Raw genomic sequence first — 15,658 nt, forward strand, 5'->3', positions numbered from 1 at the left:
GTATCATAGTTTATTTAATCCACTGTTGATGAACTTATAGGTTATTTCCATTTTTGTGTGTTTATAAATAGTCCCCACAGTGAAAAACCTTTTATATTTGTCATTTAAAACATATCAGTAGGGATACATTTCTAGAAGTGAAATTGCTGGATTAAAGGGGATGCACATTTTTTACTTTGATAGACATTGCCCTTCACAGAGATTGTAACAATTTATACACCAACCAGAAATGTTTTCTTTACCCCGGGTAAGTGTTATCAAACATTTTGATCTTTGCCAATTCAGTGAGTGAATCAATGTGTGATTTAATTTGCATTTTTATCTTGAATGAGAGTTGAACATCTTTTCATATATTTAAGAACCATTGGGTATTTCCATTTCTGTACACCGTTGATTGTTCTTTGCCCATTTTTCTGTAAGGCTGTGGACTTTTTTCTTCTTGATCTCTAGATTCACTTGGTATTGGTAATCCCCCTATAGGTGCAGTGTTTAAGAATTTAAAAAATGAAAACAAGCTGGGCACAGTGGTTCATGCCTATATTCCCAGTGCTTTGAGAAGCTAAGGCAGGAGGATTGCCTGAGGCCAAGAGTTTGAGACGAGCCTAGGCAACATAGCAAGACCCTGTCTCTACAAATTTTTTTTTTTTTTAATTTAAAAGAAAGAAAACAAAAAAAACAGGCATCTTTAATTTGTAAAGTTTTACAAAGCATGAACCTGATAAAAGACATAAGAGAACCTCAGTCTTTCCTTTGCTGATTGAGGTCTGTCTGAAGCCCTGAGTTTCATTTTAAGCAGTGTCTCTAAAATTTTTTTAAGTATATTTAGTATTTTGTTGGACTAGATTGAACTGCAGAAAGTTTACTCATAACAAATATCAAAAGTCATTTAAACCTCGCAACAGTAGAAGTCAGTATGACCTGTAATAACTACCCTTAGGGTAATGAGAAAGAAAAGATTACCTCCTGGGCTGTATATGATTGAGCACACTGTAACAGAAGAAACAAAAGGCTCCTTTTAGGTCACATTAGTTTCTCAAAAATTAGTATACAAAAGTCTTACAGTTTTTTTGTTTGTTTTTTTGTTTTGCAGTTGTCATCAATCTTTTTTGGCATCTTCTGTTTTGGAAAACGCAAACATCTCGGGTTGAAAATAGTTATGACATGGGCTTTTCTTTACTTGGAAACTGTACAAAGCTTTAAACCAGAGGAAAACAGAGAGAGAGTTAGGCTTTTAAAAAGTCCCTAACAGACCATTCTCTGGCAAGAAGTATGTTCCCAGCCGTCTAGCTTGTACGTGCTGTGTATTATGTTGAACGACATGAAATTGCTGGTATTCAACTATTTTTGTCGTATAAAACAACAGTTTCATGATTCAATCTAATGTCTTCACAGTCTTGTTCCTGTCATCTTAAAACTGATGGATATAAGTAAGGCTAATTCATAGATAACATGTATGAGATTCATGCCTCTCTCTCTGTTAACTGGTTGATTTTACTTTAATTCTCTGGATAAGTAGATTAGACTCATGATGGAGAAATGCTCATGGGAAATAAGTGAAAGATTTAAAAAGTGACTGCACAAGCTGTGTAACACTTTTCAGAGGGTGTTCTAGCCTAGCTCTGTAAATACTGCAAAATAAACTATTGGGACATTTTCCTTTATTGTACAGGGAATTTGTCTTCTATCTTGAAAGAATTCTGATTATGCAAGAGTTTAGTTCAGATTAGTTACGATTTTTGTTTTCGAAATGAAATTATAACAAGGCTTTCTCTTCTTGTAGAATAAATATATACTTGATACTGGATGAAAAACTCAGTTTTACCAGGACGGGGATTAGAGGTACTGGGCTGGGAGTTTTGGGCTTTGTAATATAATTTATCTGAAATAACAAATTAATTACTCTTATTACGTTACAAATCTGATATACTCAGCATTGTTCAAAGGGCTGTTTTAGAGATACATGAAAAAAAACAGAAAACTTAATGAACTTGAATGCAACTGGATGAGTGTTTCAGTCATCAGAGTATTTCTTTTTTTTTTTTTTTTTTTTTTGAGATAGAGTCTCGCTGTGTTGCAGGCTGGAGTGCAGTGGCACCAACTCGGCTCTCTGCAACCTCCGCCTCCCAGGTTCAAGCGATTCTCCTGCCTCAGCCTGTTGAGTCATGTGCAACCACGCCCAGCTAATTTTTGTGTTTTTAGTAGAGACGGGGTTTCGCTATGTTGGTCAAGCTGGTCTTGAACTCCTGACCTCGTGATCTGCCCACCTCGGGCTCCCAAAGTACTGGGATTACAAGCGTGAGCCACCACGCCTGGCCTTCATTAGAGTATTTGTACTGAATTCTTTGAGTTCCAGGCAGGCTGTGCTAGATGATAAGGGATAGATAGGATAGTTGCAGGTTCTGTTTAAGGAGCTTAAAGTCTACAGGAGTCAGCAGAAGTGTTCATAAGTATAAAAGAAGGCAGAAAAGAAGTGCACCGTAGGTTCAGTTGAAAGCATTATCTGTGCATCACGACAGCATTACAGGTTGAATATCCACTTATCTGAAATGCTTGAGACCAGAGTATTTTGGATTTCAGATTTTTCCAGATTTTTGGGAATAGTTTTGTTATGTACTTACTGGTTCAACATTCCTAATCTGGAATCCAAAGTGTTCCAACGAGCATGTCATGTCAGTGCTCAAAAACTTTTGGATTTTGGAACTTTTCAGAGCAGGGATACTCAACCTGTAATTCATTTTTGTTTGTCCTTCTGTCTGTCCTCCAAAGTTTAATATTCTAGTTAGAAATTATATTGTTGACTTGAATCACATCAAAACTGGTTAATGACTTCATGGTTTTATAATACCCACTAGGAAGCATTCCGTTAGAGATTTTTATTAGTTGCTAGCTGTTACTACCTTCTTTGGAAATCAAGCAGTATTACAGTTGACAAAGATATTTTAAAGTGCATTTTTTTATGTAACTCGAAGAGGTCTGTTCTCACAGGTCAGAATTTAATAGAGCAAGCAGGAAAATAAATGGTGGTGTATGTTCAGCCTCAGAGTTTGAGTGTACTAGAAAGTTTGGTAAGCTTTGGAAAATAAATTTCTCAATAGAGAATGCAGACAGACTATTAACTTGTTTGAAGGCAGGAGCAATGTATTTTGGCTTTAGCTATCTACTGCAGAGGTTCTCAAACTCTAATCCTCAGGTAGATCTCCTCTTTTCTAAAATTTTTTTCTGCTGGTCATCTGCAGCAGTTGGCATGAAGTGCTAGAGAGTTCAAGTAGCACTAGGCTACTTTGCTGATGAACACTTTGCCCATGGTTCCTGCTATGAGTGAAATTAATTAGACTTGTGCTGTCCTAGTCAATTTCCTTCCCAGCAGGTTGTTTGGTTAGAGCTCCTCAGAGTCTGAGACAGATTCTCCAGTTCTGCTGGATGTGGGGTTAGAGATTTTTAAAAATTAGAAGAAAGGAAAAGATGTAGCTACAAAATAAGTCAGAAGCAAAAAAGGTGGGAAAAAATGGTCAAGATCAAAGTAGTAGTTTCTTTTTTCTGGTTATAATAATGAACCAAGGATGAATAACAACAATTAAGGCATTAAAATAAACTGGTTATTAAAATTTGGCCTTTTCCTGAGCTTAGATAATTCATAAATTGTTCATTGTTAGATAAGTTTGAAGTTTTTTTAACCTCAAAATAAGTTCAAATTGGTATTTTAGGATTACTGAGTGTAGAGCTGTGCCTATAATCCACCTCTCCAGAGCCAAATTTTTTGTTCTTAACTAACGCATAAAATCAAACCTTCATTGCCACCCGGTCCCAAAGTAGGAATTTTGAAATTTCATTCTAGCCATTAATGGTAATTGGGATTTGTAAAACTAGCTAATTTATACTTACTTGTTAATGGAAAAATAAAACAGTTCTTTGAGAATGTGTTTTCCATCAAATGCAAGCCTATCTTGGAGGTGACCACAGTAGCATTTGGCCTCTTTTCTTCATGTTATCATGGAATCATGAATTGCACAAGCCAGGGAGGCCCAAATGCCACTGCAGTGCTTAGTTTGCTAGCTTAAGTGAGACAGCACACCGTGTTAGCTTCATCTGTGATTTCACAGATGCTTTAATTATAAATTCCTGGCTGGGCGTGGTGGCTCGTGCCTGTAATCCCAGCACTTTGGGAGGCCTAGGTGGGCAAATCATGAGGTCAGGAGATCGAGACCATCCTGGCTAACATGGCGAAACCCTGTCTCTACTAAAAAGACAAGAAATTAGCTAGGCGTGGTGCGGGCGCCTGTAGTCCCAGTAACTCAGGAGGCTGAGGCAGGAGAATGGCATGAACCCAGGAGGCGGAGCTTGCAGTGAGCCAAGATCGCCACTGTACTCCAGCCTGGGCGACAGAGGAGAGATTCCGTCTCAAAAAAAAAAAAAAAAGTAAATTCCTGTGAGATAGTGTTTATGACCATGGGAATAGCATCTCATTCCATTTATGAGTATTACTCTGTGAAAGTGCAACTGTAGTTTATTAATCTCCTCGTTTATTATTTAAGTAGTCAGTGAATATTTGTGAGTTGAGTTATTGTGTGATTTGTTGTTACTTTTTTTTTCCCCTCTGTCTCCCAGGCTAGAGTGCAATGGCGACATCTTGGCTCACTGCAACCTCCACCTCCACCTCCACCTCCTGGGTTCAAGCTATTCTCTGTCTCAACCTCCCAAGTAGCTGGGATTACAGGCACGCATTATCACACCTGGCTAATTTTTGTATTTTTAGTAGAGATGGGATTTCGCCATGCTGGCCAGGCTGATCTCGAACTCCTGACCTCAGGTGACCCGCCTGCCTTGGCCTCCCAAAGTGCTGGGATTACAGGCGTGAGCCACCATGCCCAGCCTGTTGTTACTTGTTATACCTCTTTCTGCAAAGGATTTGAGGCAGATTCCAAAAATACTTAACATATAAAAGATTAAAAGTTGAGAGAATTATAGCAAAGGGAATAATTAAGAAAATAAAACTATTATAGAATGGACATATGATTCTGTATAAAATATAGCATCTAAAGCAGGCATATGGGCTTATAGTTTTAAGAGATGAGTCACAAACTTGTCTCAGGATTTCTTAGTAGCCAAGCAAGGAGGGCAACATGATCAGTTATAAGATTCATGTTGTTTGGCCTTTGAAAATAAACTAGGTGTTCAGGAAATTTCTCCCTTGTATATTATAAACCAGAGATGTGTGATATAATGGGATATATCCTTACACAATTGCTCCAATATCAAAACAATAAAAATAAAGCAGAACACGACAAAAAGTAGTTTATACCCAAGTACCTGTCATCCCTAATTAACAGATATCTGTATTATCATATTTTCCTTGTATCCTTATTTTAAAAGAATCACACAAGAGATAAACTTCAAGCATCTTATATTATTTTTCCAGTCTCCTTCTCCTTCCTTCTCCCAGTATGAAACTGATATATAGGCTGTCAAGGCTGTTTTTGTTGTTGTTGTTGTTTTTTACTTTTACTATATCGTATATCTGTAAATAATATATAAACCTTAAATTTGCATAAATAATATACTGTACATGTCATTCCTAAACTTGCTTTTTTTATTAGCGCTGTGTTTGATGTCCATGGTGCTGTAGATCTAGTTCTTTTATTTTATTTTATTTTTTGAGATGGAGCTTCGCTCTTGTTGCCCAGGCTGGAGTGCAATGGTGTGATCTCGGCTCACCACAACCTCTGCCTCCCAGGTTCAAGTGATTCTCCTGCCTCAGCCTCCCGAGTAGCTGGGATGACAGGCATGTGCCACCACAGCCAGCTAATTTTGTGTTTTTAGTAGAGACAGGGTTTCTCCATGTTGGTCAGGCTGGTCTCGAACTCCCAACCCCAGGTAATCCTCCCACCTCAGCCTCCTTGGGAGCAAAGTGCTGGGATTACAGGCGTGACCCACTGTGCCCAGCCTAGTTCATTAATTTTAAATCCTGAAGTATAGTTTTCTATTATATGGAAGTAATACAAATTAGTTATCTATTCCCCTACTAAAGATTTTCAGTGTTTCTAGTTTTTCACTGTTATTAATGGTGCCATATTGAAAACCCTTGTCTGTATCTTGTGCCCATGTGTAGAGTTTCTCTAGGGCAGCAGTTGTCAAAGGATCGTCTGGGAACTTGTTAGAAATGCAAACTTGGGACCATCCCAAATCTCTGAATCAGAAACTCTGGGGGTGGGGCCAGCAATCTGTTTAAAAGGAGATTCTGGTGCACTCTACACTTCAGAATCACAGCTCTAGCACATGTATCGTTAAAAGTGGAGTTACTGAGTTTTAGGGTACATGTATTTTCCACTGTACTAGATAACACTCAATTGATTTCACAGAAATAATTTATATATCAATTTTTTATTAAGTCCCTTTGTCATGTATTACAAGCTTTTTTTTTTTTTTTTTAGTTTGTCTTTTGGCTTTGTTTATGGTGCTTAAAAATTGTAACCAAATTCACCAATTAAAAAAAATTGTGGCCAGGCGTGGTGGCTCATCCCTGTAATCCTAGCACTTTGGGAGGCCAAGGTGGGCATACTGCTTGAGTCCAGGAGTTCAAGACCAGCCTGGGCAACATGGCAAAACCCTGTCTCCACAAAAAAATACAAAAAATTAGCAAGGCGGTATGGTGGTGCACGCCTGTAGTCTCAGCTACTCGGGAGGCTGAGGTGGGAGAATTGCTTGAGCCTGGGAGGCAGAGGTTGTAGTGAGCCGAGATTGCACCACTGTACTGCAGCCTGGGTTACAAAGTGAGACCCTGTCTCAAAAAAAATAGTAAAAATTGTATATATTTGAGGTATGCAGCATAATACTTTGATTTGCATATGCGTAGTGAAATGATTACTATAGTCAAACCAATTAATATATCCATTATCTGACAGTTACCGTGTGTGTGCGCGCGTAGGTGGTAAAAACACCTAAAATCTCTTCTGGCAAACTTCCATTATACAATACAATATTATTAAGTGTAGCTCACATGTTGTACAGTAGATCTCTAGATGAATTCATCCTACCCATCTGCAACTTTGTACTCCTTGACCTACATCTCCCCAGTCCCACTCCCTCATCCCCAAGTTCACCAGTTTTTTGAATGGCTTTGGTATTTAGAAGGGCTTTGGAGGGAAGAATTTTGAGTTGGATTTGATTTGCTACTGAGACACCCCATTGAGATATATAGCAGTTATTGGAGAATGGTCTGAGGCTTATGAGAGAGGTGAGAGTTGTAGAGATTTGGAAAACTTGTATAAAGGTAGAAATTTGACATTGTTGGGATGGATGAAATTGCCATAAAGATATGTCTGACTGATGAAAAAACAAAAAATTGACATAAAGAGAACGTAGATTGAGAAAATGATTGAGGATTAAACGATGGGGAGCAACAGTGGACGAAGATAATCTAGTAAAGGAGACTGAGGAATGATCACAAAACAGGGTAAGGAGAAGAATCTGAAATATAGAGTGGTGACAGGAATGTAAGCAGGGAGAGATCACGAATGCTGCAGAGAAAGGAATACATCTAAGAAAGGTGTAAAAATATTCCCCTTCAAGAGAGCAGCTAGCAATGGGTTGAGGAATAGAAGATTCCTTAAGTTTGCAGTGAAGCATAGGAGAAGATGAAGCAAACTTAGAGAGGGTAACGAGGTCATTTTGCTTTAGGAGTAGAGTATTTTTACCCCAAAGGAAGGAGCCCATGGCAAGTTATGTCTGGTGTTAATGATACTGTCTCCTCTTCAGGCAGCCTTTTCATAGATATACTTTAAATGCCCTTTGAGTAAATTCATTCAGCAATAGAGTTATTGAGTATTGTGCAGAGGTATAGGGTGATATAATTGTGACTAGGTGACTACTTTACATTAGATAGTCTTCTCTGACGTTAACATTTAAATTTAGGACCTCGGCTGCGTGTGGTGGCTCACGCCCGTAATCCCAGCACTTTGGGAGGCCAAGGAGGGTGGATCACCTGAGGTCGAGAGTTCAAGACCAGCCTAACTAACATGGAGAAACCCCATCTCTAGTAAAAATACACAACTAGCCAGGTGTGGTGGTGCATGCCTGTAATCCCAGCTACTCTGGAGGCTTAGGCAGGAGAATCACTTGAATCCAGGAAAGGTGGAGGTTGAGGTGAGCCGAGATCGCACCACTGCACTCCCGTCTGGGCAACAAGAGCGAAACTCTATCTCAGGAAAAAAAAAAAAAAAAAAAAAAATTTTAGGACCTCAGTGGTAAGAAGCCACTCAAACAATATGGAGACAAAATTTCCAGCCTCTAGCAGGTCAGACAATAGTTAGGATAGTATCTCAATAATCTAATAAAGTTTTCTTGCTTCTTGGATCTGACCAGGGTGAAGAGGGAACAGAAATCTTTGCCCCCTGACTTTGGAAATCTCGTTTAACCTTCAAACTGGCGATGTCAAGGGTTCCAAGTCCTCCACCTCCGGCAGAAATGTCGAGTGGCCCTGTAGCTGAGAGTTGGTGCTACACACAGGTAAGTTGAAGTTTTCACCCTGTGAATCTTGAATCTGGGGAAGATTTGGTGGACGAAAGGAGTAGGATTGCTTTTCCACATTGGGCTTCTTGCTTTCTCTGGAACATAACTGCCAAAAAGCAGATAGATAAGGTACTTGTCAGCGTCAGGTTCCTTAGTTTTCCATGTGGAATCTAAATTCCCTAGGCTAGTGTTTTTCAGTGGAGGTCGAAAGGGAATCTTTGAAACTAGATCTGCTTAACATTGCCCTTGATGAAAGTGTGTTCTGAGTTTCCTCTGTTGGGGAAACAGGTTTGAGATGTGCAACCCCAGGCCATGACATCAACATTTTAGTAACAGAGACCCATTTTAACTACGGTTTTATCATATGCTTTCCCAGCCCTGTCCATGGTGGTGGTGGGTTTTTTGTTTTTTGTTTTTTTGTTTTTCCTATATGTTTCTCTCACTTTCCATCCAGTGTTCTCAGCAGCTGAAAAAAGTTGTAAAAGCTATTGGTCAGTGTGAGATTTCTTAAAATGTGGATGAGGAACCTAAGGTGAGAAAAACCTGAAAACTGCTATCTTCCTATCAGGATCATGCAGAGGGAGGGAGGGGAAATGATAATCTGCTCTTCAGCCTGTTTTTTCAGGTTGTCCACTTCCTATTTAATTGCTTCCTGTTTTTCTATCAACAGATTAAGGTAGTGAAATTCTCCTACATGTGGACCATCAATAACTTTAGCTTTTGCCGGGAGGAAATGGGTGAAGTCATTAAAAGTTCTACCTTTTCATCAGGAGCGAATGATAAACTGAAATGGTGAGGAAGAATACATCTAGCTGTAAAAATTTTTCTGAAGTTGTCTGTTTTGTTTGGTTTTATGGGACACTGACAAGAATGTAATTTCCATGAAGGCCAGGACTTTTGTTTTGTTCTTACTGTATTTCCCAGTGCCTAGCACAGTGCCTGGCACATAATAGGTACTCACTAAATATTTGTTGAATTAATTCAATGAGTATATCAGAAATCAGCAAACTCAAGCTATAGGGTAATGTAAATAAATAAAGAAAGCCAGTGTTATAAATGATATCCATAAATGGAATGACTGCTGACTGCTTGGCAAACTAGTGAGTATTCTTCTAAAAGAGTTAGCTCCAGCTAACTATAGCTATGCATGAGTAAGGGCTGACCCTTGCCAGATTTTCTGATTTTTCAAGAAAAGCAAGAAATCTAGATTTTAACATAAAAATCTCTTTTAAATTACCTGCTTTTAAACAAGAAAGGGGATTTATTTGCTTATGTAACTGTATTGACAGGGTATAGGATGGGTTTGAAGGTAGCTTGATCCAGCAAGCCAGTGGTTAGAGTAAGAACACCATCTCTGCCCTGGCCCTGTTCTCCACGCTCTTGGACATCTCAGGTCTGGCTTCTCTTGTGCTTGAGGGATAACTGGCAGTACCAATGGGTATAATCTACTACATGCTAGCAAAAGTCTTTGAGCTTTCTCTGAACTGTGTGGCCAGGAATATGTCGTACATGCACCAATTGTTTTACTATTGCATTCCCTGAACTAATCCCTGGAGCAGGGAAAATATGATCCAAGAGTGAGGATCAGTCTCATTCAGACTGTGTGTCATATTGCCTGAGGAGCAGGCAGTTGAGGATACAACCATATACCCACTGCAAAGACCAAAACACATGTCTCTGAACCACCAGTTTTGACCTCTGATAACCCACCAAAAGTTATTTTTTCATTCATTTAGTATTTGTTGGCTATATATTGTGCATTTTACTACTAAGTGTTGAGAGAGATGTTTATTGTTAGACATTGTATTTAAATCCTCATCATTAGCAAGGTGTATAGTAATGTATGTGGCATATGCACTCCCTAGAGAGACACTGGATTGGGCCACCTGTTTGAGAGAGGTGCAATAATACAAACAAGGCCTAAGGATACATATGACCTATGTACTGCATGTAGTGGAAGCAGCGTCTGAAACCCGTGCATTTGACTAATGACATTTACAACTTAGTTGAACCTATTCTGTCTGAATTTTGTTTTGATCTCTCCATAACAGATTGGCATCTCTAACACTATTTAGAAGTCTGGCCTGGAATTCTGTGCTGTGTAATGATAATTTACTTTTGTCTGTGCTTCCTTCATATTGCCTCTTTTATTTTAGTCTTAGAATATTGTTGCCAGATTGGTAAAATATCTATAAAAGATTATGTATATTATTATCTATAAAAGATTATTCACACTTTTTTTTTTTTTTTTTTTTTGAGACAGAGTCTCACTCTATCGCCCAGGCTGGAGTGCAGTGGCGCGATCTTGGCTCACTGCAACCTCTGCCTCCTGGGTTAAAGCGATTCTCCTGCCTCAGCCTCTGGAGAAGCAGGGATTACAGGTGCCCGCCAGCAAGCCTGGTATTTTTAGTAGAGACAGGGTTACACCATGTTGGTCAGGCCGTTCTCGAACTTAAGTGATCTGCCTGCCTTGGCCTCCCAAAGTGCTGGGATTACAGGCATGAGCCACCATGCCTGGTCCACACATTTCTTTTTTTTTTTCCTTTTTCTTTTTTGAGATGGAGTTTCGTTCTTGTTACCCAGGCTGGAGTGCAGTGGTGTGATCTCAGCTCACTACAACCTCTGCCTCCCAGGTTCAAGCGATTCTCCTGCCTCAGCCTCCTGAGTAGCTGGGATTACAGGCGCCTGCCACCACGCCCAGCTAGTTTTTTTTAATTATTATTATTTTTTATTTTTAGTAGAGACAGGGTTTCACCACGTTGGCCAGGCTGGCCTCGAACTCCTGACCTCAAGTGATGCGCCCACTTCGGCCTCCCAAAGTGCTGAGATTACAGGGGTGAGCCACCGCACCTAGCCTGTTGTTTACTTTTTTTTTTTTTTTTTTTTTTTTTGAGACGGAGTCTCTCGCTGTCGCCCAGGCTGGAGTGCAGTGGCGCAATCTCGGCTCACTGCAAGCTCCGCCTCCCGGGTTCACGCTATTCTCCTGCCTCAGCCTCTCCGAGTAGCTGGGACTACAGGCGCCCGCCACCACGCCCGGCTAATTTTTTTTTGTATTTTTTTAGTAGAGACGGGTTTTCACCGTGGTCTCGATCTTCTGACCTCGTGATCCGCCCGCCTCGGCCTCCCAAAGTGCTGGGATTACAAGCGTGAGCCACCGCGCCCGGCCAACCTGTTGTTTACTTTTTAAAAGGTGGCCCATTTTGCTCTACAAAAGTGGTTCCCAGCGGGTGTGGTTGCTTATTCCCGTAATCCCAGCACTCTGGGAGGCTGAGGCAGACGGATCGCTTGAGCTCAAGCATTCAAGACCAGCCTGGGCAATATGGCGAAACCCCATCTCTACAAAAATTAGCTGGCCATGGTGGTGCACATCTGTAGTCCCAGCTACTCAGGAGGCTGGGGTGGGAGGATCACCTGAGCCCAGGGAGATCGAGGTTGCAGTAAGCCATGATCATACCACTGCACTCCAGCCTGGATGACAGAGTAAGACCCTGTCTCAAAAAAAAAAGAAAAAAGTTGTTCCCAACTAGTCATTCTACTGAATTATATTCTTCTGTGGGGCCTGCATTTGTTTTTTAAACATCTCCCTCTCTTGAGTCTGATGTTCCAGTTCTATCAAAATGGATGCTTTTGACATTTTTTTTTTGTATCTGTTTTGGACAGGTGTTTGCGAGTAAACCCGAAAGGGCTAGACGAAGAAAGCAAAGATTACCTGTCACTTTACCTGTTACTGGTCAGCTGTCCAAAGAGTGAAGTTCGGGCAAAATTCAAATTCTCCATCCTGAATGCCAAGGGAGAAGAAACCAAAGCTATGGGTAAATGTTCTCCTCTTTGTTCAACTCTGAAGTTTCACATCCAGAAGTTTCATACACTGACAAGTTGTGGCTTTGATCTGGTTTTTGCGTAACCTTAAATATGACTTTTTTTTTCCACCCCAGAGAGTCAACGGGCATATAGGTTTGTGCAAGGCAAAGACTGGGGATTCAAGAAATTCATCCGTAGAGATTTTCTTTTGGATGAGGCCAACGGGCTTCTCCCTGATGACAAGCTTACCCTCTTCTGCGAGGTGAGTCCTTGTATTCTGCTGAGACTAGTAGTTGCCAGACCTGATGGGTATTGGTAGACTTAATTATATTGTATCAGGGATGTAGAGTAAGAAAAAACCCCAAGTGGAGTAGTGCTGCACAAATGTTATTTATGTGACTGATTGAGCTACCTGATGATTTCAAGGTTGTTGGGCATCTCAGCTTTCCATTTGTTACTGTTCTTAAAAACAAAGATTGTATGCTACCTTGGTATGTGTCAGTTTTAAGTTGCTTGGGTCAGGAGTTTTCACTGTGGGATTTTTTTCAGATAGCTTTTGAAAGGACTGTCACATCAAGCTAAATATGTGTATCTGTTCTTTATACTTTCTGGCTCCTTAAGTGTGAGGGCCATGTGTGTTTGCAGATTACTTACCTTTCCTGCTCTTTGAACTAGATTCTTATCAAGAGTTGAGGCCTATGGTTTGTCTTGCTGGAGTAATTGTGAAATAAGAAGATGAGAACCATTTTTTTCCTAGGGTGAGAGCTAACTCACAGTTAGCTCAGAGAGTTAGCTGTAGTCAGTTAGGAAAGTCCTCTCACCTAAGAGCTTTTCCCAGGTTTACAGGAGAAGCCTTGAAGTAAAATTCCCAAACCAAGAATGAGTTGGAAAGTGGTTTCTTTAATGAGTATATACTGATTAGTCATTTCATGCTGTTATGAATACATTTAGAAATACTGACAAGCTCACAGTGTAATAAATGAATAAAATCTCTGGTCAACTGGGGCATTAGTGTTTCCTGCACATGGTGTGGTTGAGGAACCACTTCCTGAGCAGCACCTCTTGATAATAATAAACAGTGTATCATCATGGGGGATGGTACAGTTGTTCCCCAATTGCCAGCTCACTCTGTCAAATAATAGGTTCACACTGTGAGTTAATGACAGTTTCAAAGGCCTATCACCACCTGAGTAGCAGAGATGGGAGTCCCTTAGGAATCTTGCCCTTTTGCAGAAAAGGCCTAGCTGTCGGTAGCAGGCTTCTGTATTTCTTTCTTTTTTTTTTTGAGACGGAGGCTTGCTCTGTCACCCAGGCTAGAGTGCCGTGGCGCGACCTTGGCTCACTGCAACCTCTGCCTCCCAGATTCAAGTGATTCTCCTGCCTTAGCCTCCCAAGTAGCTGGGATTATAGGCGTGTGCCACCAGGCCTGGCTAATTCTTGTATTTTTAGTAGGGATGGGGTTTCACCATGTTGGCCAGGCTGGTCTCGAACTCCTGACCTCAAGTGATCCACCTGCCTCAGCCTGCCAAAGTGTTGGGATTACAGGTGTGAGCCACCACGCCCAGCCAGCCTTCTGTATTGCAACAGAGTAGTTGCAAATGATTAGAAAACTTTGGAGGCAGTTTCTTATAATACCACACTAAATATGTAAAATATAGTTTGCATAAATTGGTGTCCCCTCTCCTTTTTAATTACTAAGTAAAAGAAGGAAATACTAGAGTGATAGCATCTATAATAAATACATAAAATGTGGCAGTTCTTTTATGTCTGATAAACTTGGAGTGTGAATTCTGTGTAAATCTAACTGGTCACAGATTATACTCAGTTGCCTGAATGAAGAAATGAGAATTTAGTTGGTTTTACATGAGGTTAGATGTTATGTAAACAGATCACAGTTTGAATCTTCACCTATCTTAGAGACCTGCATTTCAGAAAAACTTAAAAATGGTAGAATATTCTAGTTTCTATTGGAAATGAAAGCCAATCTTGAAACTGTTCTCTGAAGAAAATCTCCCCTAAATACTGCATCTGGCAGTATTAGGCAATACCATAACCTTTACTGCAGCTTTTTTGAGTCCACGGTGGGTCCAGCCTTTTCTCATATGCTTCCCCCTCTGTTCCCAATCCATTCCAGCTGCTCCAACCCCTGTCTTCACAGTCTTGATTTGGAAACCAGTTGGCCTGCCCTCACTTGGCAGTCTCTTATCCTGTGGTTAAATCCGAGGCCAAGTTCCAGCTCGGTCTCTCTCTCCCTTCACTTCCCCATATGAAATTCTCTTAGGAGAAATCCTGTGGTTAAGTTTAGATGTGCCTTGACTTAGATGGGAAGTGAGATGACACTTTAGAAACGAGGAGATGTTGAACAGGGAAACGTCTGCTGGGTTCTGCTGATGCCATCGGTTTCTTACCATCAAACCAGGTGTGCCATCTGTTCCTCTCACACTTCTCTGTTGGCCACAGGTGCTGAGTGTTGCTTCTCATACTTGGGCTTATGCCTAGTGAGACTTGTTTCTGTTCCAAGGCTCTCTGTGGACTTAGTAGCATTCAGCGTTGCAAGACGGTTGCGTGGGGGTGTGTATTGGATGTGTGGGTTTTAAAGATGTCTGCAGCTCATCTAAGTTCTTAGCACTTTTCATAGCTAGGTCATTTTTGGTGCACATTTTATCCCTTTGACCTGTTGTTTCCCTTCTATCAGTGGAATATTTATAAACACATTTGTTTTCATTCATATTTACACTTTATTTGTTATTGGTTTGATTAGTATTTTCATATTGTTTAGAGGCTTTTATGAAGTTGATGTCCATATAGAAATCTAGGTTCTAGTACCCCAGTGCCCCATTCGTCACTCAGCCCTTGACTTAGGCACTTCTCATTCTCATCCTGATACAATAAATACAGTTGTTTCATAGGGATTCTGGTGCTCCCAGAGGCCACAAGAGGGACTCCTACGGTGGAAGACCGAGAAGCACCCATTTATGTTTGGCCTTTATTTCAGTGGTATTCCTGTTGTTGAATGTTTAAATGAAATTAGATTGTAGACTCTGAAAATGATGAATGGGTGGTCTTGTTTATAATGTGCCCTACATTGAGTTCACTTTCAGACAAGATCAGGTGTGTTCAGGGTGATATGACTGTAGACACTGAGATCACTTTCAGTTCTCAGTGATGTTTTACCTATTAGGAAATGTGGCAGTTCTTCCAAGTTGTTATTGCTTAGTTAACTTATTTGGAAGCATTTCCAAAACATTTCCTGAATTGTCCCTTATTACAATCCTTTGAGCTAGGTTTAGTTCTGTTTTCTTCATTTCATGTTACAAGAGGAGAGAAGCAGTGCCTAGGGAGTCAGGTAATT

General features: G+C 40.4%; 1 protein-coding gene across 5 annotated transcripts in view; it reads left to right on the plus strand.

The window, feature by feature from the left end:
- Positions 1-15,658, plus strand: part of SPOP (speckle type BTB/POZ protein) — an 83,182-nt gene that overhangs the window by 50,958 nt on the left and 16,566 nt on the right. For 3 of the 5 annotated variants that reach the window (XM_055258147.2, XM_055258146.2, XM_063628818.1), the window contains 4 exons: positions 8,359-8,502; positions 9,176-9,297; positions 12,166-12,317; positions 12,441-12,568. In XM_055258147.2, the coding sequence (XP_055114122.1) occupies positions 8,425-8,502; positions 9,176-9,297; positions 12,166-12,317; positions 12,441-12,568 (480 nt within the window). In that variant the 5' untranslated portion in view covers positions 8,359-8,424. Of the gene's footprint in view, positions 1-1,780; positions 1,840-8,358; positions 8,503-9,175; positions 9,298-12,165; positions 12,318-12,440; positions 12,569-15,658 lie in introns of all 5 variants that reach the window. The other 2 variants (XM_055258148.2, XM_055258149.2) reach the window with 1 other exon arrangement.

This window comes from Symphalangus syndactylus, chromosome 20, assembly GCF_028878055.3.
Source record: "Symphalangus syndactylus isolate Jambi chromosome 20, NHGRI_mSymSyn1-v2.1_pri, whole genome shotgun sequence".
NCBI lineage: Eukaryota > Metazoa > Chordata > Mammalia > Primates > Hylobatidae > Symphalangus > Symphalangus syndactylus.